The sequence below is a fragment of the Anarhichas minor genome, unplaced genomic scaffold (assembly GCF_050575085.1).
Source record: "Anarhichas minor isolate MPS153535 unplaced genomic scaffold, ASM5057508v1 ptg000026l, whole genome shotgun sequence".
Taxonomy (NCBI): domain Eukaryota; kingdom Metazoa; phylum Chordata; class Actinopteri; order Perciformes; family Anarhichadidae; genus Anarhichas; species Anarhichas minor.
In genome coordinates, this window is record NW_027466472.1 from 11,273,327 (window position 1) to 11,297,855 (window position 24,529).

The 24,529-nt window shown below is 41.6% G+C and overlaps 2 protein-coding genes across 4 annotated transcripts; both read right to left on the reverse strand.

The window, feature by feature from the left end:
- Positions 1-104: 104 nt before the first annotated feature.
- On the reverse strand, positions 105-6,596 carry cunh19orf47 (chromosome unknown C19orf47 homolog). 3 transcript variants are annotated; one of them, XM_076100031.1, is made up of 8 exons: positions 6,539-6,596; positions 5,254-5,341; positions 4,709-4,823; positions 4,423-4,504; positions 3,622-3,747; positions 3,431-3,505; positions 2,246-2,319; positions 105-2,160 (listed from the first exon to the last, which is right to left on the reverse strand). In XM_076100031.1, the coding sequence occupies exons 1-8, from the start codon at positions 6,555-6,557 to the stop codon at positions 1,585-1,587; spliced, it is 1,155 nt and encodes a 384-aa protein (XP_075956146.1). In that variant the 5' UTR covers positions 6,558-6,596; the 3' UTR covers positions 105-1,584. The 3 variants fall into 3 exon arrangements, with proteins under 3 accessions (XP_075956146.1, XP_075956145.1, XP_075956147.1); XM_076100030.1 differs by having other exon boundaries at positions 3,356-3,505; XM_076100032.1 differs by lacking the exon at positions 3,431-3,505.
- A 1,044-nt stretch (positions 6,597-7,640) lies between these two features.
- Positions 7,641-16,663, reverse strand: fosb (FBJ murine osteosarcoma viral oncogene homolog B). The gene is made up of 5 exons (XM_076101003.1): positions 16,136-16,663; positions 15,512-15,699; positions 13,544-13,927; positions 13,086-13,193; positions 7,641-12,649 (listed from the first exon to the last, which is right to left on the reverse strand). The coding sequence occupies exons 1-5, from the start codon at positions 16,197-16,199 to the stop codon at positions 12,077-12,079; spliced, it is 1,317 nt and encodes a 438-aa protein (XP_075957118.1). The 5' UTR covers positions 16,200-16,663; the 3' UTR covers positions 7,641-12,076.
- Positions 16,664-24,529: the final 7,866 nt, after the last annotated feature.

Here is a 24,529-nt window from a genome sequence, read left to right on the forward strand (position 1 = left end):
GCAGCTGCACAGAGTAAAGAGGCATCCCCCGATGAAACATCATTAACATATCACGCTGACAGTTCAGCCGAAATGATGCAGCAGTAAGCTCATTGTGAGAGGAGTGGGAGTTTAATGGGTTTATTGATAAATGATCATCTGAATGTTCCCAGGAGAATATAAATATCGACTTTGCTGTCATGTCGATACGTACAAGAGAACAATATGTGACAACGACATCGTCTCCTGTAGAGAGAGAGAGAGAATGAAGAGGGAAGCTGTTTGGACCCTTTTCCTCTTTTAATTATTTTCCAAGCATATTTTGCTGAAATTCAGAACTTTTCTTCTTCAATATCCTTAAAAAAAAAAAAAAAAACAGTTCACGGTGCGTTTGAATCTACCTTGTTTTTTAAAAAACTATAAAAATTCCTTAATGTGATTTTAAACATTTCAAATATTTACAGTCTAACAAAGTTCTGGTGTGAAGAAAGAAACATAGTACACAGGTGAGGATGACCCATGCTGGGTGGAGGTGAACTACCTACCGAGACCTCAAGTGGCTTCCTGACACCAGACCCGATGGCATCTCGGAGTTTCTTTACATGGTACAAGAATGTCCACATAGAAAAAGATGCAGCATAACTGGTGCTGTGCCGTGTGAAATCAAGTCTAACAAATCTATACATTGCATTTCAAAATAAACAATATTCTACTGAGCCGGCCTTCAAGTAGGCGGTTGTAGAAAACGTTCAGTACGATGGTAGCAAGGTGGACATGGGCCTCTGGAGTTCAGAGGCGAGACGTTCTACTCCACAAAGCGCAGAAGAAGAAGAAGAAGAGGTGCAGTGTTTCTTCTTGATTCAAGTGTTTAGAGACCATTTGAATTTACTTTCTCACTCACAAGTTATGAAGCCTTCATCAACACTTTTTCTACTTTCCAAACACGGCGGAGGAGGTCATTTTGAGGTGTTGAAGGTAAAATAAATGTACCATCACCTCATGGCTAGTCTTCCATCTGACCGCCGTCCTGCGTGTTCATTTGAAGAATAAACTTCACTTGCCTGAGGTGTGTACCTTTGTTATGCGAGAAACAACTAATTTTCAGGCAAATATCAACAAAATGACCAACTAATTCACCGTGGGGGAATATTTTCAACTACACAGACTGTATTCATTCAGGTGGACTCTCAAAAAAAAGGGAAGATTTAGTCAGCAGCATCCTTATATGTGGAGTTAACGGGTAAAATAAAAACCACCATTATGGCAGCTTGGTTGACGTCATGCCTTAATCTCGCAAATATAGTTAAATACATATTTTCAAAAACTATAAACGGCAGATATGATTGAGAACATTTAGTCCTCAAATTAAAAGCTTAGACACTAAACAAAGTTGTTTTCCTATGGCAGCATGACTAAAATGTAAAAGTATCTTTATCTAAGAGCAAACCTAAAGCCAAAAAGCAGCTATAAACCGACCATAAACACAAAAAAACACTCCGATCTGCAGTCCTGCACGTCGCTAGGATGAGTGCAGAAAAGGGAGGGATACAAATTCTATAAAGGACATATAGAAAGAGTCTCAATCATTTTGTAGAGATGTATGTGTTAGGTTCTCTTGCTGCCCAGCCTCTTAAAAACACTAATAGCCATAATGTCCATCTGGGCACCCAGAGACTCTCCTCCATCTCCTCCGTCTCCTCCTCCTCCTCCTCCTCCAGCCCCGGTGCTGCTGCTGACTTTGGAACTTGCTAAGGTGAGTCCCTCCTGGGCTTTGGGCCTTGTGCTGGTCACCCTGTTGTCCTGCGTGTCAGCAGGTGTGGGTGACACCGCGGCGCTCAGGTGTGTGGCAGGGAGCTTGCCCAGTCTCTGAAGAACACTAACCTTGGCAGGGGGGAGGCCATTAGGGGAGGAAGAGGAGGGAGTGTCAGACGGAGGTAGTTTGAATTTGCCTCCCAAGCGCCGCAGGGTGGTCGGGGCCGGTTTTGTGGCCGGTTTTGTGGCTGGCTCTTTCTTCTGGAAGACAGGGGCCCCTCTCTTGAGGACGCCAGCATACTGGAGGACGGAGCCTTCTCCATCACTGTCGTCCACGTCATCTACATCGATGGTACTAGACATTTTGCCTGGCTGCGGCTCGTCTTCCTCTTCATCCCCTCTGCCAAGACGACTGAACACACCGGTGGGCTGACAAACATGAGCATTATGAGCACATCCAATCCAATCCAATCCAATACAAAGGGAGCTATTGCAATATACCGACAGGCCTCACCTTGTTATTGCATGTTGTCGTGTCTGCCTTCGATTCAGCTCCAAGTCTTGCAAACACAGAGGTGCGGTTCATTCCTTTTCAAGGAGTAGAGCAAAACAAATGTGACTGTGAGCGGTTTGGTTTATGTTTGATAAATCATTAATAGCGATGGAAAAATAATCCACAGGATCCTTTTGAATATATTTGAAGGTAGAAGAAAATCTTGCATTATTTTGAAGACAAAACTGCTGTGACTGTTGCAGAGTGCAAGTCTCTTATTCCCTTTTATCCCTAAATTAAGGCATATATTTAGGTTTTTTAATGCTGTCAAAACTGCTTACAAAGACTCCTTTCCCATTGCGAGTAGATGAGTATATCTTTCTGTTTTGTTTTATTCTGGTGTGCCATGTTCTATGTCACTAAACAGCAGAAAACAGCATGAAGGCCAGAGAAAAAACGTGGTGGTTACTTCCTCTTTTGTATCCGTTACTTATTCAGTCTCCCTTCAAACTCGGAGCCAACTATCTTGGAACGATGTTCGAGCGCAGCTCGGACAAAGAGGGACGGAATTTGTGGCAAAGATGACAAACAAAGCGCTGGAGAAGGAGCGGAAATGAACGCGTCCACCCGGGTGTCATGTTTAGAAACCTCTAACCAGAGGAACTTATAGTTTTGTGACTCGTGTCAGAAATGCAAATGTACTTTGCTGTACGATTTCAGTTTTGCTAATTACCTTGGAGGTATCTAATGACAGGATTGCATTTAAAAGAAAAAGCCAACTTTACAAGAGCATAGAGGTTTTCTTTCATGAAATAAATACAGTTGACAGCATCACAGCTCTTTTCACAGACAAAGACCATAGTCAAAGATTTTTGGTTGGGTAAAATGAAGGTGAAAACGAGCAGTTTGACGGGGGGGGGGGGGGGGGAATACTTGTTGATGCAGTGGAAAGAGTAAAGACAAGGGATTAAATCGTGACAGAAATGAATGAAGGTCAAACAATCAGCCCCGAGTCACCCGTCTCAGTTTTAGTATGAAAGAAGTCCATGAAAACGTTTAGTACTGATTAGCTGTGGTGAGCAACGGCATTATTGGGGCGATTTGTCGGCAAGGCCACTGGGTCAGGCCTACCTTTCTTGGCCTGCTGGGCCAGGATGCGGCGTGTACGAGGTGTGGAGCCTTTGGGCATGTTGACGATGTACTTGCCTTCCATCTCAGCTGTCACGCGTCGGCGCTTCACTGCTGGCAGACTGTTCCCCTCGTCAGCTGGCTGACTTACAACTGACAAACAAAGTGGCGGGTACACGAGGATAAGCAAAGGTAAAGAATAAGAGAGGACTCCAGAGGGTGGGAAATAAGGGATGCATGGGGTAAAAGACGCGCTCCATGACATCTACCTGCTTTGCCGCTCTTGTTTGCTTGCATGTTGGACACTGTGACCGAGAGGCGGTTGTCAGGTCGACGGACTGGAGTGGCCGGCGGGGAGTCACTGCTCAAAGCGTTGGCAATCATACGAGTGGCAGCTGAGAGAAAGCAGAAACATTTTCAAGTACTTGTGATCTTGCTTGCTTTCTAAAAAGGGTCTCTTCCTGTTCTGACCCCAAGACGAGATCAGGGGACAGCTGAGCTTCACAGTTAGACATGCCAAAACTAAAAGTGTGCATAAAAGAACATGTTGTGAAGAACTGAAATAAGTCTTGTACAACCCGGCACCGAGGCCGACAAACTAAGTGAAGCAGTTTGTTCTTGTGACATTAGATTACTCTGATTTACTTGATCTCCTCATGGAAACAATTACCCTTTATTATGTCCTATTACTTGACATACCAATAACAAATACTGCCAGTAAAAACTGTTTTGTACAGTTAGCTATTCCTCAAAATAAAAACAGGACAGAAACTCTCTCTTTAACTCCGCCCAATCAGTTAGCGACCGCAGTGACCGACAGAGCCAGTGCATTAACGCTGAATATCATCCGTCTCTCGTACGCACGCGAGAGACGGATGATCTTATGATCGGATGATGTTACACATTGGTTAAAATGAGTAAAAACAATTCCTATCCAGGTTTAAATGAAAGAAAAGGCATCATTCACATTCTGTTGTGATCTTAAACTCAAATTTGAAAATAAATCCCAAGACTTTATGACAATAAAAAACAGTTTCAATGATGCAGAAGATTTAAATGGAGATACTTACGAGTATTGGCAGTTCTTCTGAGCTCAGCTTTAACACTGGTCTGGCCTGAGGAGATGGCTTCTGTGGCCATTTTGCACATGTCCTGAAGAAGGGATACACATTACAGAGGTTATGTAAACTCACAGTCTACTGCAGTGGCTTTCACATCCATTCTCCATGACTGCATTCACAATAATACTTGATATATTCCAGAGGTATTTACATGCCTGCACCAGCAAAAGACAAAACACCCTCTTTTTCAACATTTCCATACTTCAGAACGTGAAAGAGTTGAGTCTGATCTCACCTGCCTGTACACCTGCTTAGCATGTTTAAGAATGGAAATGATGTCGCCGATGACCGTGATGCCGAGGTCCATCATGATGTCTTTACTGAGGTCCATCAGCATGTTCTTGTGAATTCTGCAGAGACATGAATAATCAGATAATACTGTATGTACTTGGTGTGGATCAAAGAAAAACAATATGCATTGTTGCCCATTAGTTCAAAGCAACCTATTGCGAACAACAAGAGTTGCAAACATTAAGTCACATGGACTAACAGATTAATTATTCACTGGACAGTTTTAATTCCATGAAAGCTGTCATAATCACCACATGAATCAATAAATAGAAATGTCACATTATCACAAAATGCTCTGGCAGTACCTACTGGATTATCACCAGAAAATAAAGGAAGAAAAATAAGAAACTGCTTCTAAGCAGGACAGTTTATTGTGTTTCAGCTCAGTTACGGTCTAATGTGACGGCGCAAAGGAAATTCATATGATCAAGCACAACACAGAATGACTTAAGAGTACTATTAAAAGCCTATTATTAAAAAGAAGGTTACCTGTTGTCCACAAAGGAGACTGCATAAGTGACTGCGAGGCCGGCTGGAATCCCAGCATCCTTAAAAAACTGAATCCACTCCGAGGTGGCTTAAGAAAAAAATAACAGACCATTAACAATCGTACAACATAAAGGATTTCACGGACAATCAGCCAGTCATGTTAATAATTTCACTTATAATTAATAACTCTTATGGAGCAGTCTGCAACTATTGAGCACTTTGTTTTGACATTAACCGATTCATTGCGTACAGTGTCAGAAAATGTCCATCACAATCCAAACCTACGGTTTCATCTTCAGTACTTCTTTAGTCTGACCAACAGTCCAAAACTATTTTATTAATTATTATATCAAACAGTCAAAAGCAGAAATTGTACATATGTGAGAAGCTGAAACCAGTATATGTCCACATTTCTGTATTAATTGTAACATCCACTGATTCATGATCTAAATTGTTAATGAACTTTCTAATGATCGTCTACCAAGTTAATGGTTTCTGCAGTACTTGTGCCCATAAAGACCTCTTCAAAGTTAATACCATCCACTTATGCTGTTGGTTCTCAGTAATACTGCAGACTACAGTGGGAGCAGGGCCTGCCAGAGAGCAGCATACTGAGGTCTAATGATGACCATAGTCAGCTGGAGGCTATTTATAACACCAATAATGAAGCGTCCAGTAGTTGGAGTAACAGAGTGAAGGGTGGTTAACAGCTGCCAGGACAATGGCTCTGTCCAACATGCTTAGACTGAACTCATAGCTACACAGAGACGAAGCTCACACGGTGGCTACAACCTCATGTTGCACTTAGGAGCCTGACAAGACAGAACCACGAATCAAAGCCAAACATTGTTTATTGAAATGTATGAACTCATATACAGAAGATTCAGAGCCGGTTAGCTCACGTTAGCATAAGACGACGACCAAGCTAACTTAACCCGCACACAGAACAAAGGACAAGAATTCAGCGCACAACTCTCCGTTGACGCCTGTTAAAATAAATGAAAGTGAAATCACAGGTTCACGGGAACAATTCAAGGCCGTAAATAAGAAGCATTTGTGTTAGCATTCAGCATTAGCATAGTCATAGCGGTAGCGTTAGCTATGAATTAAAAGGCGCTACCGGCCATTCTCCGGCATCCAATGCGAACAAGCACGGCTGTAAAAGCTCTGGACAGGGTTCCGGATTGATGCAACAACAGACGTGTCTACTAAACAGTGAAATACCGAAATATTTAAATGTTAGCGAGCGGTAACGTTGGCTTGCTGTGGGCCTTTCTGCTCTCACCTGTTGTCACGGACGCCATGTTTACAAGAAATGTCTGGTGACGTCAGCTACATCCGGACAGCTCGCGCTGCTCCTGTGACGTCACTTCCGACTGAACCACCAGGAGGGCTCGTGAAGTTTTATTTACGGACGCTAGAGAGCAACACAGACCGCAAACACACACAACAGCACGAGCAGATACTCATGACCACACTTGGAGGAACACTGTATTTTAGTATAAATATATGGATGTGCTCACATGTGCCCATGATGCTATGCAGTACTATACTACTAATCTACCCAATATACTACAAATTATTTTACATTGTCTCCATGTTTACCAGCTACAACATTAAAATGCTTTTACATGTATTCATTAGTGATAAAAGCAGAATGATATCATATTTTATAATAATGTAGCCTAACACTGTGAAAGGAGCCATTCTGCATAATGAGTACTTCTTTTATACTTCTGTACGTTTACCTAATTTAAATTTTGCATTCGTGACTTTCACTTGTAATGGAGAATTTCTGGACTAAGATATTTCAACTTTTACTTAAGTAAAGTATCTCAGTACTTCCTCCACTACTGCACATCCAACTTGGACGAGTAGCTTACAGTTTGCTTTTTCTTTTGTTGCAGAAAACACCTGCTGGCTATGGCCGAAAACAACACTGTGGGAGCTAAATAACGAGTTAAAAGACACTTTAAACCAGAGGGGAAATATAAAGTCAGGTGATAAAGCTCTATGAGTTCATCACAATGGCTCTTTTCACACACAAAGAGTCATAGGATGAGAAATGTTGTTTTCTGTCTTGATTGCGCAGTTTGAAATTTGCTCATAAATAGGTTCTGCCCACTTTTGGTTTGCAGGACTTTTCATACTGAGTAAATAGTTTTCTAACATTCTGAAGAACTGTGGCCTTTTCACAACTTTATGGATTAAAAAACAATGAATCAAGAAAATCATTTGACGATTAAAAGATGAAAATAATAGTTAGTGTCGGTCTTAAAAATATACAAACACAATCACTTTCCAGAAAAAATAAAGAAATAATAATAAACACTTGGATAAAAGTCCAAAGAGTGCAATGAAGGTCAAGCATTTAAAAGTGAGAGACATTTACCTTATAATATGTCGTTTATTTATGTAATGTCTTCACAAATTGGAAAAGAATGGCATTCGGTCAAATCATCATTAAAGGAGACAGCCCACCCAGCTTTTGCAGTCTAGAAACTGAGAAAAACACTCTACAATGTAAACTTTTATAAGAGAGCAAAAAGGGCCAGAAGCTGAAATATGGACACAGAAAGATCAGAGACTTTCAAAAAGAAATTTGTCAAGAAATTTGTCATACACTTCAGTCATTTTCAAGTTCAAATTAAGTTATAAAACTAAGTAAACAGGTATTATAGTGTGCAGAAAAACTAAATTATATGCACTGAAAAAATAGACAATTTGATATTAGAGCACCTTCATGAAGTTATGTAATTATCTATACGCCCTAAATAATACGGTATATGTCTTTTACGTTTTACAATGTCACATCTAGAAAAAAAGTTTCTTTGGGCTTTTAACTATTGTAACTTCAACATGTAAATCATATATCTTCTTTTTCCAAATGTGACAAAATTGCAACTTTTCTGTCCAGACAAAGAAATACAGAGTAAATAAAGACAAACAAAAAAGATGAAACATTGATCAAAGGAATGGATCAGAAAATAAGCATTAACTTTTTAAATACCTTGCTCGTGTTTCTGCACATCATTAACAAATGAAAAATATTTGTTCAGGAAGATCAAACCCAAATGTTGCAATAAGTATTAAGGATAACGTTTAATATTGTAACAAAAAATGATAGTTAAAGCAATATATCATCACACTTGACATAAAGTAGCAGTCAGTTTGAGCACTGCATGATTTGCTACATTATGTTTATCAGAGAGGATAACAAGTATTGCATTTCATACCAGGGAATATATAGAATGTAGAGTGTATATGGGACTTGTGGAAAAATAGAAATACATACTGTAGCAACATTCATCTCAATAGAAAAATAAGAAAGCTCTTGTTCAGATAACACTAAGGTAGCCATTATAAAGTACAAGTAATAGCAGGCAGTTTCTCTGTTTTATAACTGCAGCTAAATATTTCTCTTTTTTTTTTTTCAGCAACCCAATTGTGATTCCAAGCTTACAGGAAAAATGATGTAAAACAAATTCAATGGAACCCAAGGCAAATAAATTAGATGAAAGAATGAGTCTACTATGTTGTGTGGTGATCTGGGCACAAGTGTGGAGTGCAAGTACAGTACGAGGGCCCTCTGAGATCTGTTTATCACACTTAAAGATGTTGCAGGCAATTGATATTAAACCATAATGAAATCACAGAGTGATTACTGGGCTCTCGGAGCTTCAGCTGCTGGGAATTCACTGTGTTATTGGCAGCCATTCTGCATTAAACGTCCTAATGAGACAAGCAGTGCGTTCATTTGTATGGAGCCTCAGCAACAGCAATGTGTAACCTTCTACCATACAATGTGAAGCACTGCCTTGCCATCATACTATAAGTAGCACCACAAAAACCTATATACATGAGAACTATTGAATATGTTTTATGCTTATTCTGACGACAGAACATATTCTCATCACATTTGCATTTTGAGAGAAATGAAAAGCCTCTCCGACATCTGTACAAACACAGTCCTTAATCAACATTTAAAAAATTGAGGTCTGCCCATCGTCTGACCACCAAGAGCCATGTTTAGACCATTCATTTAGCCATTCTTTTTAAATAAACATGTTTATTTATTGAAAATAAAGCTTCTTATCCAGAAAATACAATCACAAGAAATGTTAATCTCAATTAGACAACATATTTGTTTGAGTACAAGAATGGATTAACATGATAATGTTCATATGAAGGCCAAATTTGCGGTTGTCCTTTAAACACACGTTTCAGTTAGGAAATAACAATGTTATTAAGTGATATGTTTACACTGCACAGAAATGCATACTTAAATGAAACAGTTAAGTCATTATGTTGTATTCTGAACACTTTTAATATCTGTATTGACATTCAATCACACTATTTTTTTTCCCTCATTTTGCACCTGCTAAGGATCAAGTGGCATTAAGGTGTCAGTAGCTTTGGGACAGACCTCACAGAGAAAAAACAAACAAAACAAAGGCATTATCATAACCTTCTAACATCGTAATTATAAACGTACATTTAATGTAACTTGGATAGTGCTTTATATTGTTTATAAAACATAAATACACCTTGAAAGATGCAGTGACATCGTGCTTCATGGGACAGGGCAGTACTTTAAATTCATTATAGTTTTTTTTGTGTTCCTTTAGAAAAATATTTATTTTAAAACTAAACCTCAGTAACATTTTATCTTGTTCTTCATTGACAAAAATATTCCATTAAAATCTGCAGACATTCAAACTTTACAATCATGGTACATACACTTATATATACATGTTACCTGTATATATGTATGTGCATATAGATTTATAATTCGATTTTTTTTGTAGCGCACAACATGCCTCCAAAGTTGCCAAATGAAAATACAACAAAATAATGAAACAATAGTTACGATGCAATAATAATAGTAACAGTAATGACAAAATCACCAGATAAAAAAAACAAAAACAAAACAAGAAACGGCAACAGTACAAGTGAAAGCAGAGGTCAATGCAAAACACACAAACAAACGTAAACATTAAAATATATAACAATTCTCACTCAAACATACAGAAAACAAATTGTACAAATTCACAGGCAAAGAGAGGACGCTCACTCCGTGACATCAGCCAGCATGTTCTCCCCTTTTGTTTCCAGGTCTTGCTTTGCGCTCACTCGCCACATCAACCTCAATAAAGAAAGAAATAAACGGACCAGGGGCCTCAGAGTGGACACACTCACAATAAACGCACCCCCACCTCGTCTCCGCTGAGAGGACAGGGGAGGTACAGAGACCACTGAGCCCAGATGTTTAGAGGTTGTCTTCAACAAAAAGGTCCCTCCTCTAAATAAAGGCATCGCTTCACATCCGATTGTTTCCGAGCAAAACACAGAGCTGGTGTGCTGCAACAAAACGTCTGTCTTCAGTTCAGAGACTTGAAAGCGATGGTGTGAATATACGCATGTAGGCCCGGGGTGATGAGGCTCTGTGGTATGGAGGTGGTTTTACTGATGCCACCCTTCCACACAGTTGGCAAGAGCAGGGTTTTTTTCTTTCTTTTTTTTTTGCTTTGTTTTTAACATTTGGCTCTTTCTGCATTTTCAACATTTGGTTCCGAAAATGGGTGGTTAGGATGGGAGTCATTCATCACCTCTCCATTTGAGTCTGTCCAGCTTGGTTTGCCTCCCTTCCTGCTAAACCTCTTCCATCCTCACTTGTAACCGGCCTCACAACACAAGACGTGTCTAATTTTCATTGTGTCAACATCGAAAAATGGCTCAGCAGAAGACAGTGGCATCCGTCTTGCATTTTGCATTCATCAATTATGTGTCTATGTGCATAAGTGATGCTATTTAGCTGCTGTTCACTAAAGATCCGCTTTGAGCAATGCGCTCAAAGAAAAGGGTCTTCCTTATGGGAGTTGTGTCCATGTCCATGTCCTTGTATTTTGGGTGCAAAAGGGCGTGTTAGTTGGGCCGTCATTCACTCAAGGTCCCATGGGTTGGAGGGGGTCTTCGGGCTCTCAGGGGTCGAAGACTTCAGAGAGAGGGAGAAACACAGAGACAGAAGAGGAGAAACAAATGGGCAGAGATGGGTCGCATGGCAGGTAGGCAGACGACAGAAGAATAAAAAAACTAAAGAAAACAGAGCGGAAAGCTGAATATTTAGTGGAGACTGCGACACTCGGATCCCCAACTTGCCAAGTCCAAGCAGCAAGATGAAGAAACAGAGGTAAGTCGAGCAGATGAGAGGTTAGAGGTGAGCGAGAAATCAGCGGTCTGTCTCCCACAAAAGACCCGAACAAAGTGTCCTTCGTGCCTATTTCTGATTTGCACAAATACATTCAGCGAGAGGAAGAAGTGAGAAAAGGAATGGAAAAGGATGAGCGCAAGAGCACTGGAAAATTCAACCGACAGAGGGAACAAGGTAGGGGCACTGGTGCTTGTTGGAGTGTAAAGTTGGCTTCTGGTATCTTACTCAATGTACTGTTAGGTTAACGATTGAGAATATTCATTTTGAATTCATCTTTTAATTCAGAGCACTCACGATTGCCAACTTGGACATGATTTTGTAACTCAGTTTTTTTTCACTTATCTTGTCCAGTTGCAGGTATTCTGATAATACAAAACAAGATATGATTTATGTATCGTTGTCAACGGTTAGATCCAATGTAACTATTTGTATGGCTCTTGATTGGAATGCATGAATGAGTAAACTTTAACCCAATCAGAAACGAATGATTGGTTCTTTTCTCCCAATCTGTGAGACTGATCGGTACTCTGCATGTACTTGCTTCAGCCTCTACTGCCGACGAGCGTAATGTATGTGCTTGTTGATATGTGTGTGCGTGTGTCTGTCGGTCAGTCAGAGTGCCAGCAGCGAAGGAGAGTTCAGGGAATCAGAAGACTGCTCGCTACTGCTGTTCCGCTGGTTGGCACTGACCCCGCAGGCTCCCTCTGGGTAGGTGAACACAAATGAAGATGTGTATGAGGTGTTGTAGCTGCCAATGGCCGCATCGTCATGGTTAACACCACCACCACCAATGTCGCTGGCCATGTGGCATGGCCCGCCTGGTGCCGCCTCACTTGAGCCATAGAAAGAACGAGAAAACTCTACCTCCTGCATCATCCCTGGCTGAGGCTGCTGCTGGACTTGCTGCTGAACCGGAGGCTGGGACTGTGTGGAGGCCGGATGGGCTGTGTAGGCAGGAGGCAGATAGAAAGAGTCCTCGTTCACAGCCAAGCCCAGAATGGAGACAGGAGGTGGTAAGGTCTGGGGAGGGAGCTGCGCTGAGCTGTGCTGAGATTGGTCCTGGTATGGGATCTTACAGGTCGGCTGGTGGGCCACCAGGACAAACTCCAGACGCTCCTTCTCCTTCTGCAACTCAGAGATCTCAGCCTCCAGCTCTGCCTTCTCCTCCTCCAGTACGTCCGTTTCCTTTTGGCAGGTACAGAATGACAGAAACATGGACAGAGGGACAGTGGAGCAAGAGACAGGTGGGTGAAATGAGTAGAGGTAGGAAGAAGATGTGCAGCAGAAAGAGAGAAAAAAGGAGCGTTAACTACACCAAACCACTACTTGAGATTTTGTGGAGGTGGATGTATTCATCCCAGCAGAAATGCCTTCCTCACCTGCAGTTGGATAAGTAAGGTGGTTTATGTAAGAGCCCAATAATTAGGCCATAAATATCGTAGGTACAGTTGTCTATCTTGAGGGCTATAATTGTCTTCACCACAGCTAAACCCCATTACCATAAACCATAATCTTACACACATGTACACATCTAATAACACACACTGCAATGCTATGGGAGGTAACCTAAAGTATGTAATTATGATCATTACTCATTCTGCTATAACAAGGCCAAGCTCACCGACTGCAGTCTGTCTGTGAGGTCTCGTCGTCGGTTTCTACATTTGGCGGCAGCCAACTTGTTTCTCTCCCTCCGAACACGTCTCTTCTCCTCCTCCTCTGGTGTTAGCTAGGACGAAGAGGAATAAGACGAAACAGATTAGGATAATTGTGTTGTCTGTGTTCTTGAAAATGTAGTCATATTGTCCACGTTGCAGTGAAGGAGGTGAACTAGATGGGCAGTCAGGGTGGCTACACCAGCTATGGTTGTCTTGAGACCAAATTTGTCCTTTTCTTAAGAAAAATGTAAACATTTTTTTTGTTAAGTACCCATGCCCCTAAAAGTATTTGTGCACACCACTGCTGAACAGCACAGTACACAGTAGTTGGATCTGATACTTTTGGCGCCCATGTAAACAATATACCTCCACTTCAAGTGTAACAAGTCAACAAACAAACCGTTCAAGCACACACACTTACTAACACACCAACATCTCCATCGTCACTCACAGACTCGTCTCGTGTACGGCGGCTGCGGGTTCTGGGCTGGCGGATCGGGCCCAGAGCTAGGCCTGGATTGTCCGAACTTGGAGAGGTGAATGCAGACCCCGAGGAATAACTGGGGCCTGGCATGTCATATGGGTCAACCAATGACATTGACTGGGTCATGGTCGTGGTCCCAGTGGACCCGCTCTGCCCAGAGGCCTGGGAGGAGACGAGGGTCGGCTGGACCATCCACTGCAGATCCTGACTGGTGGTGATGGCGGTGACGGTGGGCACGAATGAACCGGGCATCTCTGCTCCGACACTGGGCCCTGGCACGCTGCCCACAATGCTCAAGCCAGCTCCCGCTGACACACACTCCTGAACAAAAACACACCATGTAAAGCCACTGGTCAGTAAACAGACAAACAGAGGCAGAAAAACAGACCGGAACAAGCTTGGATCAGCTGCTTTCTCAAAGTTTTTGTCAAATTTAATATAACCTATTGCAGCCATCATGCCAACTTCATAGGCAAAACTTTATATACAACCAAGTGCTGCCATCAAGGGTACATTTTTTAAAAATGGACTGCATTGTTATTTTAATTAAGGTGATATTTTGAATTGCAACAAACTGCAATTTCTTGTCAAGATAATTGGCATGACAAAACAAATTATAACAATTTTTGTTTTTTTAACTAATAGCAATATCCTTGAACTTTTAATTTGACGCACATAATGATTCATGTAGTCTATCACAAATGCATTTACAGGCAACATAGATGTATTATATGATTTCCAAAAGTGTGGAAAAAAAGTTATTCCAACCATCTAAGAAGAGGAAACATTGGAAACCGTATAGCGTACAAGTATACCAGCGAAGGAAAAAAACAGCAGTCCGCTAAATTAAGTGGAGCCTGTATCTTAGTTTTAAATGTGCTGTTGCTGTGTCACAAATTGTTCCATGTATCACGATATGAATCCACAAAAAAAGCTCATATCTGTCGCGTCTTTCTTGTTTTAGTTCAGAGCCGGTGAGGACGTGATCGAGCGCCATGAATATTCATATCAAGAGTGAAAAGACACCGGGACAGGCGGCTCTGAAAGTGTCCGCCTCGACCAATCGTTTCTCTCACAGAGAGTCTCCCCCCCCCCCCCATCTTCCTCCTCCCCCGTCACACCCCCGGTGTTCCCCTTGGCAACGCGACGGAGCACTCCAAAATAGAACAAGCATTTACGTCACGGCAAGGCCAATGAGGGGAGAGCGGAGCGCGTGGAAGGAGAGAAGCGGGGAGGGGCGGGGCCTTGGCGCTTACGTAGGAGAGTTCCAGCGCCGTGTCATCCGTTCTGCGGCGTGCTGTAAACTGAGCACGTTGTCACAGCCTGAGGGCTGCTACCAGGGTTACCACAAGCAACAGATAGCGGTACATTCATATTGAATGGTTGATGTACTTTGCGAGAATATTTATATCTGATCGCAGAATAAACTTAATGGTTTACTTCACGCGCGGCTCCAACATGACCAGCCTCCGATAAAAAAAAAAAAAAAAATGAAGTGCCATTAAAAGTCTCGGCTATAAGAGTCATATTTCAGTGCTTTTTATAGACCTATGTATGCAATTTTCTTTTATATATACTTTCATGCCTGTATCAGACTAATTTTGTATATTTTAATATAATAGCATATTTTATGCTATGTTGTTTTGCTGTTTATTACCAACATATAATTAAAAATCAGATAGGGTTACTAAACTACCACAAGCAATAAACTCGTGTGAGAAATGTAAGCACATTCATCCTGGACAAATACGAACAGGTCCATCTGTGCTTCTAGGACCATAAGCCAGTCCCTTTTGTATTTACGAATGAATAAACAAAAACAGCTGTGACATTGTTTTTTATGTTTTTGTTAAAAGATACATTTCCATTCATTCTCATCATCGTTTTAAATAGTCGCAAACTTACCTGCGGAGCACTGGTGGTCGGCGGGCTTCCGAAGGAGTCCACGGAGGAAAGGTACTGGGACTCTATAGATGGAGAGGAGCTTCCACGGGAACCGCTGTCTGGGTCGCCGGGGAAACCTTGGTACATCTCCCCGGAGGGACCGGGAGAGAATGCGACACCTGCAGCAACCAGAGAGAGCGCGATGTCACCTGCAACGGCAGGGCATGTGGCACAAAATTACTAAAGAAGAACCTAGACTGTGAGGAGAGACTGATGTTAGGCAGTGCAGTTCACAAAACCCAACTAATAAAGAGTTTTAAAGAGTATAATCTCTGATAAAAAAAAAGTTGGATAATCCCACCGCCTAATTGCTGCGTCTACATAATTTCGTTGGTCATTGAATAATACTGCTACAATAAGCAGACTAGTCTTTTGTGCCTGACAATATTTGATTGAGTTATTTTATGACTCAATTATTTTAGTTAATTTGCAAAAGCAATGTCAAAAGGGAGACATGTCTCAAAGCAGCTCATATAAACAGCCGGACAGATGTTTTTGACCTACTTTTAACCAGCGATTTGTAAGCAATTCATTTCAAACAGCCGGTATACTCATATCGTCCACATACAATCTATATTTACCTACCGTTGCTGATGTTTTTACTATTCCCCTGTGAGGTGCTCTTGGTCTCTTTCCAAAAAAGTTGCATGAAGAAGCTTAATCCAGTTCCCCGCGTCGAGGGGGGAAAGCGTCCCGATTCAATCTGTGAAGAAGTCCTCTCGTTTTGCTTTAAATCCTCGGAGCACTCTCCTTTATCCCCACGTCAAATATGCGATGAGGCTATAGATCCATAAAGTCCGCTGAAGGAATGCCAGAGGACGTTAGCGGGTATTACGGTGCACAGTAGCAGATCTTGTCGTATGAATGGATCCATCCTCCCAGAGTATAACCAGGACATTTCTAGCCTTTAAGTCCCGCCTCGGAGTTCCGCTGACGTACATGCCCATATTTGTACTTTGGTGGTGTTGTGTTTGGTATCCTTGGTGACGTTGAGGGAATCCCTCTCCCATTGAAATGGACCAGATCACCTCGCCGACAGATAATAATAGATGTTTTTTGTTTTTTTTAGAATATTACAGGCACGAGGTATTTCTCACCGTCTGACAATTTCTGAGAGGACATTTAAATAAACTTCAGAGAGATAAATATGGAACGTATCTATTTAGGACCATAAGCGTCTAACCATGTGGGGACATTTTTGTCTATGTCAAGACAGACAGTAATATTCCTATTGTATCTTCGCATTTGGGGAGAGTGTTGTTGCGTTCATGTGGTTGAAACTAACGGCACATATATGAACTTCAACATTAGTTCCCCTCGGCTAAGGCACAGAGGACATGATCCACTCGGTCTGAACATGTTTAACCTATAGGGCTTGAGTAAACACCCGAAAACATACAAGAGCTTATTGCAGCACTGAGGAATCTAAGTCACTCCGGTACGGAATCCCGCCCGGCATACAAGGGAACCCCTGCTGTAAAGTTTCTCACGACACGCCCTCGGGAGTCCTCTGAGCTATAACGTGTAGAGGAAAGGCTCCTTTTCGTCTGAGTCTGAACACTCCCTAAACCTGAAGTCAGGCGCCGAGCCAAGTGGTTTTAACAAGCTATTCCAAATGCAGCCAATATTTCCCTTAAATTTAGATAATTCTAGATGTTAGTGTAGGTAAGACTATGTGTCATATAAAATGGTAAACAGCAGTGTAATTCTGTCATGGACGGTGGGCAGCAGTGACGGAAATCGGCGCCTGTCACAGCAAACATCACCCGGCATGAGCAGAAAATGATTCATTATTATAGCCTACACGAGGACACAAGTGGGAATGTGACAAGGGGGGGGGGGGGGGGGGGGGGGGGGGATTATGAATGAAATTCTTAAATGGGCTACAGCCTACATATTTGGCTGTGATGCCAAACAATGTCACGGGGCGGGCGTGCTGCAGTGTCAGGGCTATACAGCAACAGGCGATGTGTGAAAAGGCGTGAGCAAGGGAAGAGTTGGGTATAACAAGTTATTAGTCAGCGCTTCAACAACGTCAGAGACGGAGGAAATCACGGAGGACGTTGTGTCCCATCCGCGCTGCCGTTACCGGTGCTCTGCTGCTGAACCGGGATGACTAACTCCGTCGATGTAAGTTGTTGATGATGGGGAATTATTGAGGTGAATGAATATAGCTGATAACGCAGGCGAACAGCCCACATTCACGGGGGAATGCACGATAACAGCGAGAGGGCAGGAAGACATCACGGAGAACTACTCACTAATATACCGCGATTTCATCTGATAATTACACAAATTGACTTCACAGAGACACAATTAAATACTGTTAATACTCTTCAAACGTCTGCGTAAAAAGGAGCTCATTAAGAATACAACAAGTAACCGGGACCACGTGCTATCCACGGGTCTGCTGCATGTGTGTAGCGTTCTGTTGCCATGGATATACCGTTGCCTCTGACGTGTAAATTTGGTCTTTTTTTTTGTTATGCTGCCTAACAACCGGTTTCCGTGGTAACCGGCTCTGAGTGACAGACAGCAACAGCGCCACACAATATGGCTTCCGGGTTCTTTCTGTGCAGCGAACGAGCAGCACATCTGAGGATACCGCAGCGACTGTTGTTGTTGTTTCGGAACAGTTTAACCTTCCGCGGGTGTTGCTTTTAGCGTCGTAACGTCGGGCACGTACGAGGAGCGTTATGTCTACGTTGATAGCGTTTACAGTTTAGAGTCGTGTCCTCGTCTCGTGTCCTCGTCGTAGCCTGTAAAATGCAAATTGTGCGCACGCTTAGCAACGGATAATATACACTGAAATGCACGTGTTGGTGCTCTTGTAACCGCTAAATGAGCAGAACAAGCAGACTATTTTAATTTAATGTAGCTAATAAACGGATTAAAAATCAAACAAGGCGAGTAAATAAGCCCCCTTTTTTTTGATGGACAAGTGGCTCAGCAGCTGAAATGTTGTGGAAAGGTGGCATCAATTAAGTTATCTTTTAAATACATTTAGCAAATGTTAACCTAATTTAATAAAGATACTAATTTGTCCAGCTGATTTCAGAGAATCCTCAGAACAGAATACAACAAACAAGAAGTCAGTTAAAATGTATCAAGGGTCCTAACAGTTTGTCTATTGCAGTTTATGTGAAAGTTTTTTACGTTGTGGGTAAAATACAGATTACAGTGAAACAGTGTTACAACGTGTCTCCTTTTTTATGTCTCATCACAGGCTATGTGTAGGCTACCTAAACCACTGTACTAGTCATCAGTACATTCAGAGTGTGCACTTCCTTATAGAGTTTAACTGAGACTACAATCCTCTCTCTAAACTCTTTTGTTCCTTGAGAGTTTGTTTGTGCACATGTTGTGGTGGTCTAGACTCCGGCCAAGCCAGGTCAAAAATAGACCCAGTGTTGTCTAATGCCCTGATGTGCTTTGTTTTGCTTGCCCCTGTCTCTTAGCGTATTTTCGGGAAGCCACTAACTTGCACTGTGCTCATGAGTCCAGCCCCTGTTTCCTTTTGGGAGGCGGGCCGTGTCTTCCTACTCAAAATATTTGTTACCAGGCAACGGTTAGGCCTGTCCCACTTCAGACTGGTGTTGTTTACACCCCTTTTGGCTCTGTATCCCAACAACATTGCATAAGTCTCACAGGCTTTCCCCTCCTCACTGAGAGAAATATGATCGGCCTTTTCTCTCCAGCCAATCAACATGTCTCATACCCTCATACCATAGTTTTTCCCTCAGCCACTCAACAGTTTTCTTCGGTCTTTGTCTGCTGTATTCACTCGGAGCTGTTCTCAGCGAGTCAGAGCAACAAAACCGAAAGTTTGTTTATACAGAAGATGCTTAACTTGACTTTCAGAATCCCTGAAGCTTTTTATTACATGTTCTGTCAGGTGGGGGTTCAGGTCTGCTCCATAACCGTTGAATAACACATCTATTCTCGTCTGAATCCAGTAATTCTTTCTTGGCAAAGTTGAAGGCCTGCATGCCTGTGTAAACATGGCTTGTGTACACTGCATTAACTGAAATGCTTAAGTTGAAATTAAAAAGTGGAGCTCTGATTTTATTAATATTTCAGTTCAGATTGAACCGTAAACTTTTGAACTTGGGACATCTTCTTTTTTTTTCCATTTCAACAAAGCAGCATGTACCCTTAATATATTTTTCATTATCATTGTAATCCTGATTAAAGTCATGAAGGTGACTTTGAATTGCAAGACAAACACAGACATGCCTAAATATATACATCGCCTATAATTAGTTTGCTGGAATTTGAGAATATTAGTTAAGTTAAGTTTTGTTCGAACTTTGTCAATTGCATATGGCAGTTTGAGGTCACAGGTTGTGTTGTTGTGTTGGATTTTGTTATATTGTAATGTGCTCACGTTATTTTGGATCTTCCTGTGTATGTGGCTCCCACACTTGCCTGTGTAGTCTTTAAATGATAGATTGAAAAGAAAAAAAGCATGCTTCACTGCCCTCGGTGTCTGTTATCTTATGAGCAATTATTGAAAAAGTGCAAACAATTGTACCTTTAATTAAGGGCAATTAAGTGCAGTTTCTCTAGTTTTCTGTCTCACAGCTGAAACTGTTTTGTAGTTGTGCCACAAAGCAGGAGGGGAGCTGAGAAACCGTCTTCCTTTTTTTCTTGAGAGCCAAAAAACAAGCAAGCCTTGATATCAACCTCCACCTCCTCCTGATTCCCTGCAGTGTTCATTGTGTTGTTCAGACAGAATTGGAATTGTGTTACGTACAATTGTAGGGTGAATTAGTTTCATTCCAGTCAGAATTAGCCATTAAGTCATTTTAAGAATTATTACATGTGAAATAGTAGTTGCAGGAGTTGTTTTATCAATTTGTTTTCTGGTGCCCATCTGGGCACATTTAACCACTGGGAGTACATTAAGCAGAATACTTTCAGATGTGTGTGAAGCATCCTGACCAGCACCCATGTGCTACAAAATAACTTTCTCATGCAACTAAACTGCACTCTCAATTAAGTTTCAAGGGAAAAGTATTTTCTCTTGGACTACGGTGGCAGTTTAAAACAGTTTGAAACACGTGGTTAATATTGTAATTGAAACAAAGCAAGCTACAAAATGACTTTAAGTTTAGTGAAAAACATCAGGGTTTAAAATGACTACAAAATTGAGCCAAAACAAAAATGCAACAAAGGTTCTTGGTTATGTTTAGGCAACAAAAGTATGTGGTTCACACAGGACATGAACAGCAGTCTCCTGGGTGTAAGCTTTGTGTTTTTTGATCCATCTACCACCCAGAGCTCCTTGTGATACGTTAAAAGCAAACATAACCCATGACAAGATACGTTTCCCTCTCAATGTAATTCACAATGCAGTCTTGATATATGGGAACAACATTTTTAGGAGAAAGGGCTGAGCCCTGATGCCTACATCATTTCAGTTGTTCACCTTTTGATACATAAATGCAGAGTCCACTCTGCACTTTAATATATCTCTCTCTTTCTGTTGGATATATAAACTCCTCACCCTGTACTAAACGATGAGTCATTTTATTTATTTAACTTTATTTAATCAGTGACTCTTACTGAGATTAACATCTCCTTTTCAAGAGAGACTTGACAAACACGAAACATTCATGAGACAACCAGCACACATGAGCAACATAAGACCAGACAACTGGCAATCACGTGACCCGTAGAGTTAATAAAACTATTTCAAGAGTCTTAAAAGAGAGTAAAGCTTGGGGGCAGTTTGCAGTTCATGCCATATAAAAGGTACCTGAAATCATTTCTGCCAAGGTTAGTGTGCACATATTTACGGTAAGTTATTGGATTGTGAAATATATGAAAGAAAACTATAAGCTGTCGGCCTCTTGTATCAATCTGCTTATCATTTAGTCACTGACCTTGTGACCTAAAGTTAGGAGCGTAACACATTAATTAGTAAATCTAGCTTCCTCTTCGCCATGATGGTCCACATACATACATTTGCTAGACTTCAAATGCAGCAGGAAGCCACGAGCCTTCGATCTTACTTGTGCACTTTTTGAACGCAACCCAGAGAAACCCGAACTCCCTCACTAAGGCAGCAACCGAAAAACTTGCTTGACTTTCTGCTGCAGACACTAATTTCGCCTCACAGGGATTAGAAGCCCTGGAGCAGCAGCCCCGTCACCCCTTAACCCCACAGGACCCCTCAATCGACAGTTGAGACCACAAAACTCACGTTGAGTGAAAAGGGAAATTTCACATGACCCTTTCGGTGTCTGTGTGAAGAGCCGGTTATATTATTTACACGTATGACTTTCCAGTTTTTCTCGTTCCCTGCTTCAGCACACAGCTCCCTAGCAGCTCACTTTTGTCCTGTTTACGTTAATGTACTTGTGTTTATACTGTGCAATCCTTGTGCCTCTCTGGTTAAATAACGAGCTTGTGTGTTTACATGAACCCACAGAGCACACACACGCACAGCAAGAATTTACAGTGATCTGTGGAGAAGGTAAAACATTTGACTGTGGATGCGTCACAGCTTTGGTTGTCGGCTCTTCTGAGACAGAAATGGTCTCACGTCATCTTGTTTCACCCAGCAGAGTGATGTCCGGTCCTCTTACACTCATTTCCCTCAGTGTAGGTGAGTGAGGCTGTGGTTGACCGTGGCACAGCTGACCTACTGTAAATAGGCCCTTAACAGCACTTGATGAAGCACAAATTAAAAAAAATGCTTGACAGCTTTGTGTGAGAGAGAGAGAGGCTACAATACAATACAACTTTATTGTCAATTTACACTGAAATCCATTTTGCATCCTTCGGCAGTTCCGTTGAAGAAATTTAGTATAACGGCAGAAAATTAAGATGATGTACTTCAGTTTGTTTGGTATCATCAGAAACACATTAGTGTAGGATAATCTCATTTTAGTGTCTGATATTGGCAATGCCTGTAAATAATCATCTTTAAAAATTGTTCACAGCGTCAGAACAATTGGCGTCCTCTTTCTTTTTTTGTTGTTGTTGTAATTGCAGCCAGAAACGTCAGCATTGAGGCTCTATTGTATCATGCACTGCATGGCAGTCGGATGCCTAAAGTTAAATGCAATCAGTGGGTTTCAGTATTCTACAGCTCTCTGTGAGTCAGACACAAGCAGCGCGTCAATCCTAGCCTACTTTCAGTGGGCTTGCTGCCAGTCAGAGAGGCAAATTGCCAGAGAGAAGGAGGGGAACGAGCAAGAGGGTGAGGGAGAATGAGGGTGAGATCAGAGGGGGGAGTAACTCAGTATATTTAGTCAGCTGCTGTCGTTAAATACAGCGTTAATCATAAAATTACGCAGATTTCCTACATTTTAAACATATTAGGTCACTTCCTTGTAATAGTCGGAAAAGCGCAGGTGGTGTTAGTAACATTAACAATGACTCTGTTTTATTCAAGTGCCCCAGGAAGTCATGACGGTGAGGCAGTACGCACAATACCAAGACCCTGAAACTGAAGCAACTTAATGGAACTCAGGCGCCACTGATTTTAATCACTTTACCTGCGCCACCTGTCACATGACAGATGGAGTAGCAGATTGGGATTTTACATGCACTTACATTTTCTTTAGGATTGTTTTGTTTTGTGCTCTTTACTCCAACAAAGCAAGTAGCAGTGAGTTTAAAAAGTGTTTTTAAGAGTTTAAAAGTAAAAGTCCTGCATTGAAAATGTCAAGTGTCAAACCAAAATTACTTATAAGTGTATCATGACATTCAGACTATTATTATTGTGTTACAAAAATCTGACATGTTTTGTATGCAAAACTTTAATCTGTAAAGTAACTAGTGGCTGTCAAATACATGTTGAATAAAATGTACAATATTTTCCATGCAGCCCAGAAGTAAAGTAGCATGAAATGAAATACTCAAGTAAAGAACGTCAAAGTACCTCAAAATGTTGCTTGAGTGCGGTACGGTGCTTGATGTACTCCATTACTTTCCAACACTGGCCGTCTGCATGTATAAGGGCAGTTTTGTTTTCGTGCTTTACTCCAGCGCATTATGAAACAGAGACTGTGAGGTTAAAGTGCTGACTTTAATTTGAAAGGTTTCACATCTAAAAAATTATGTAAAAATTGTAGCCATTTCTGTACTCTCTTCACCATAGAAGGGCTACAAATACCTGAAACATCACTTTTTTATTTGTTAAAAGATATCATACAACTTGTACTACAAAACACTTGGAATACAGTGCATTGCTCTAATTCCAACAATGAAACTGTGAGGTAGACCCGACAAGGGACTTTAGAACTGGTACTTTTCTTTTCCACTCCATTTTGAAAGCAGTGCCTACATAAGTGTTTTTTTTTTCACATTGCAGTATTTCTGCCGTTATTTGAGTAGACTAATACTTCTTCTTCCAACTGGATAATAAGCACAGATTCCATCTTCATTATTCCCCCCACTCAGTCTCTCTCTGCTTGTTTCTATTCAGAAGCCCCCCCCCCCCACTTCTTCTCTCTTCCTTACATAAGGACTGCCCTATTTTTTTCAGGGACCAATAAGAGGTAGGAATAAAGGGAGTGAGTGGGTGAGGAAGAGGGACTGAGAGAGAGAAAGATATGGGGGTAGAAGAGAGGACTGTGTACACAGCACACGTCAGGAAGACCGGCATGTGTCCCCAACATCCCCCTCACCTCACTGGCCTTCTTTGCCCACACAGTGCTCCTTATCGACTCACCCTCTCCTTTTGTTCTTGTGCTCCTCATTTTATCCCACCTCTCTTCTCTATCTATCGATCTATCTATCTATCTATCTATCTATCTATCTTTCTATCTACCTACCACCCACCCACCCACCCACCTATGCCTACCTGTCTATCTATCTGTAAACAATGATGAGGTGCTTGAAACAACAACTTGAGCATGACACACTGTGACGACATTCGAGTAATGAGTGGAATTTCAAACATGCTGCTGTGGGGCATTTAAATAACACACAAACAACTGACGGCAGCAGGCTGACATTTGGGTT

Excerpts from the sequence above, each read along its gene's own strand:
- cunh19orf47 (XM_076100030.1), bottom strand. Across the intron at positions 4,824-5,253 it reads GTCTCCTTTGTGGACAACAG|AATTCACAAGAACATGCTGA; the intron begins GTAACCTTCTTT and ends ATGTCTCTGCAG. Across the intron at positions 3,506-3,621 it reads AAACAAGAGCGGCAAAGCAG|TTGTAAGTCAGCCAGCTGAC; the intron begins GTAGATGTCATG and ends TTTGTTTGTCAG.
- fosb (XM_076101003.1), bottom strand. The coding sequence starts at position 16,199 with ATGCAACTTTTTTGGAAAGAGACCAAGAGCACCTCACAGGGGAATAGT. Across the intron at positions 15,700-16,135 it reads TAGTAAAAACATCAGCAACG|GTGACATCGCGCTCTCTCTG; the intron begins GTAGGTAAATAT and ends CTGCCGTTGCAG. Across the intron at positions 13,194-13,543 it reads ATGGAGATGTTGGTGTGTTA|CTAACACCAGAGGAGGAGGA; the intron begins GTAAGTGTGTGT and ends TCTTCGTCCTAG.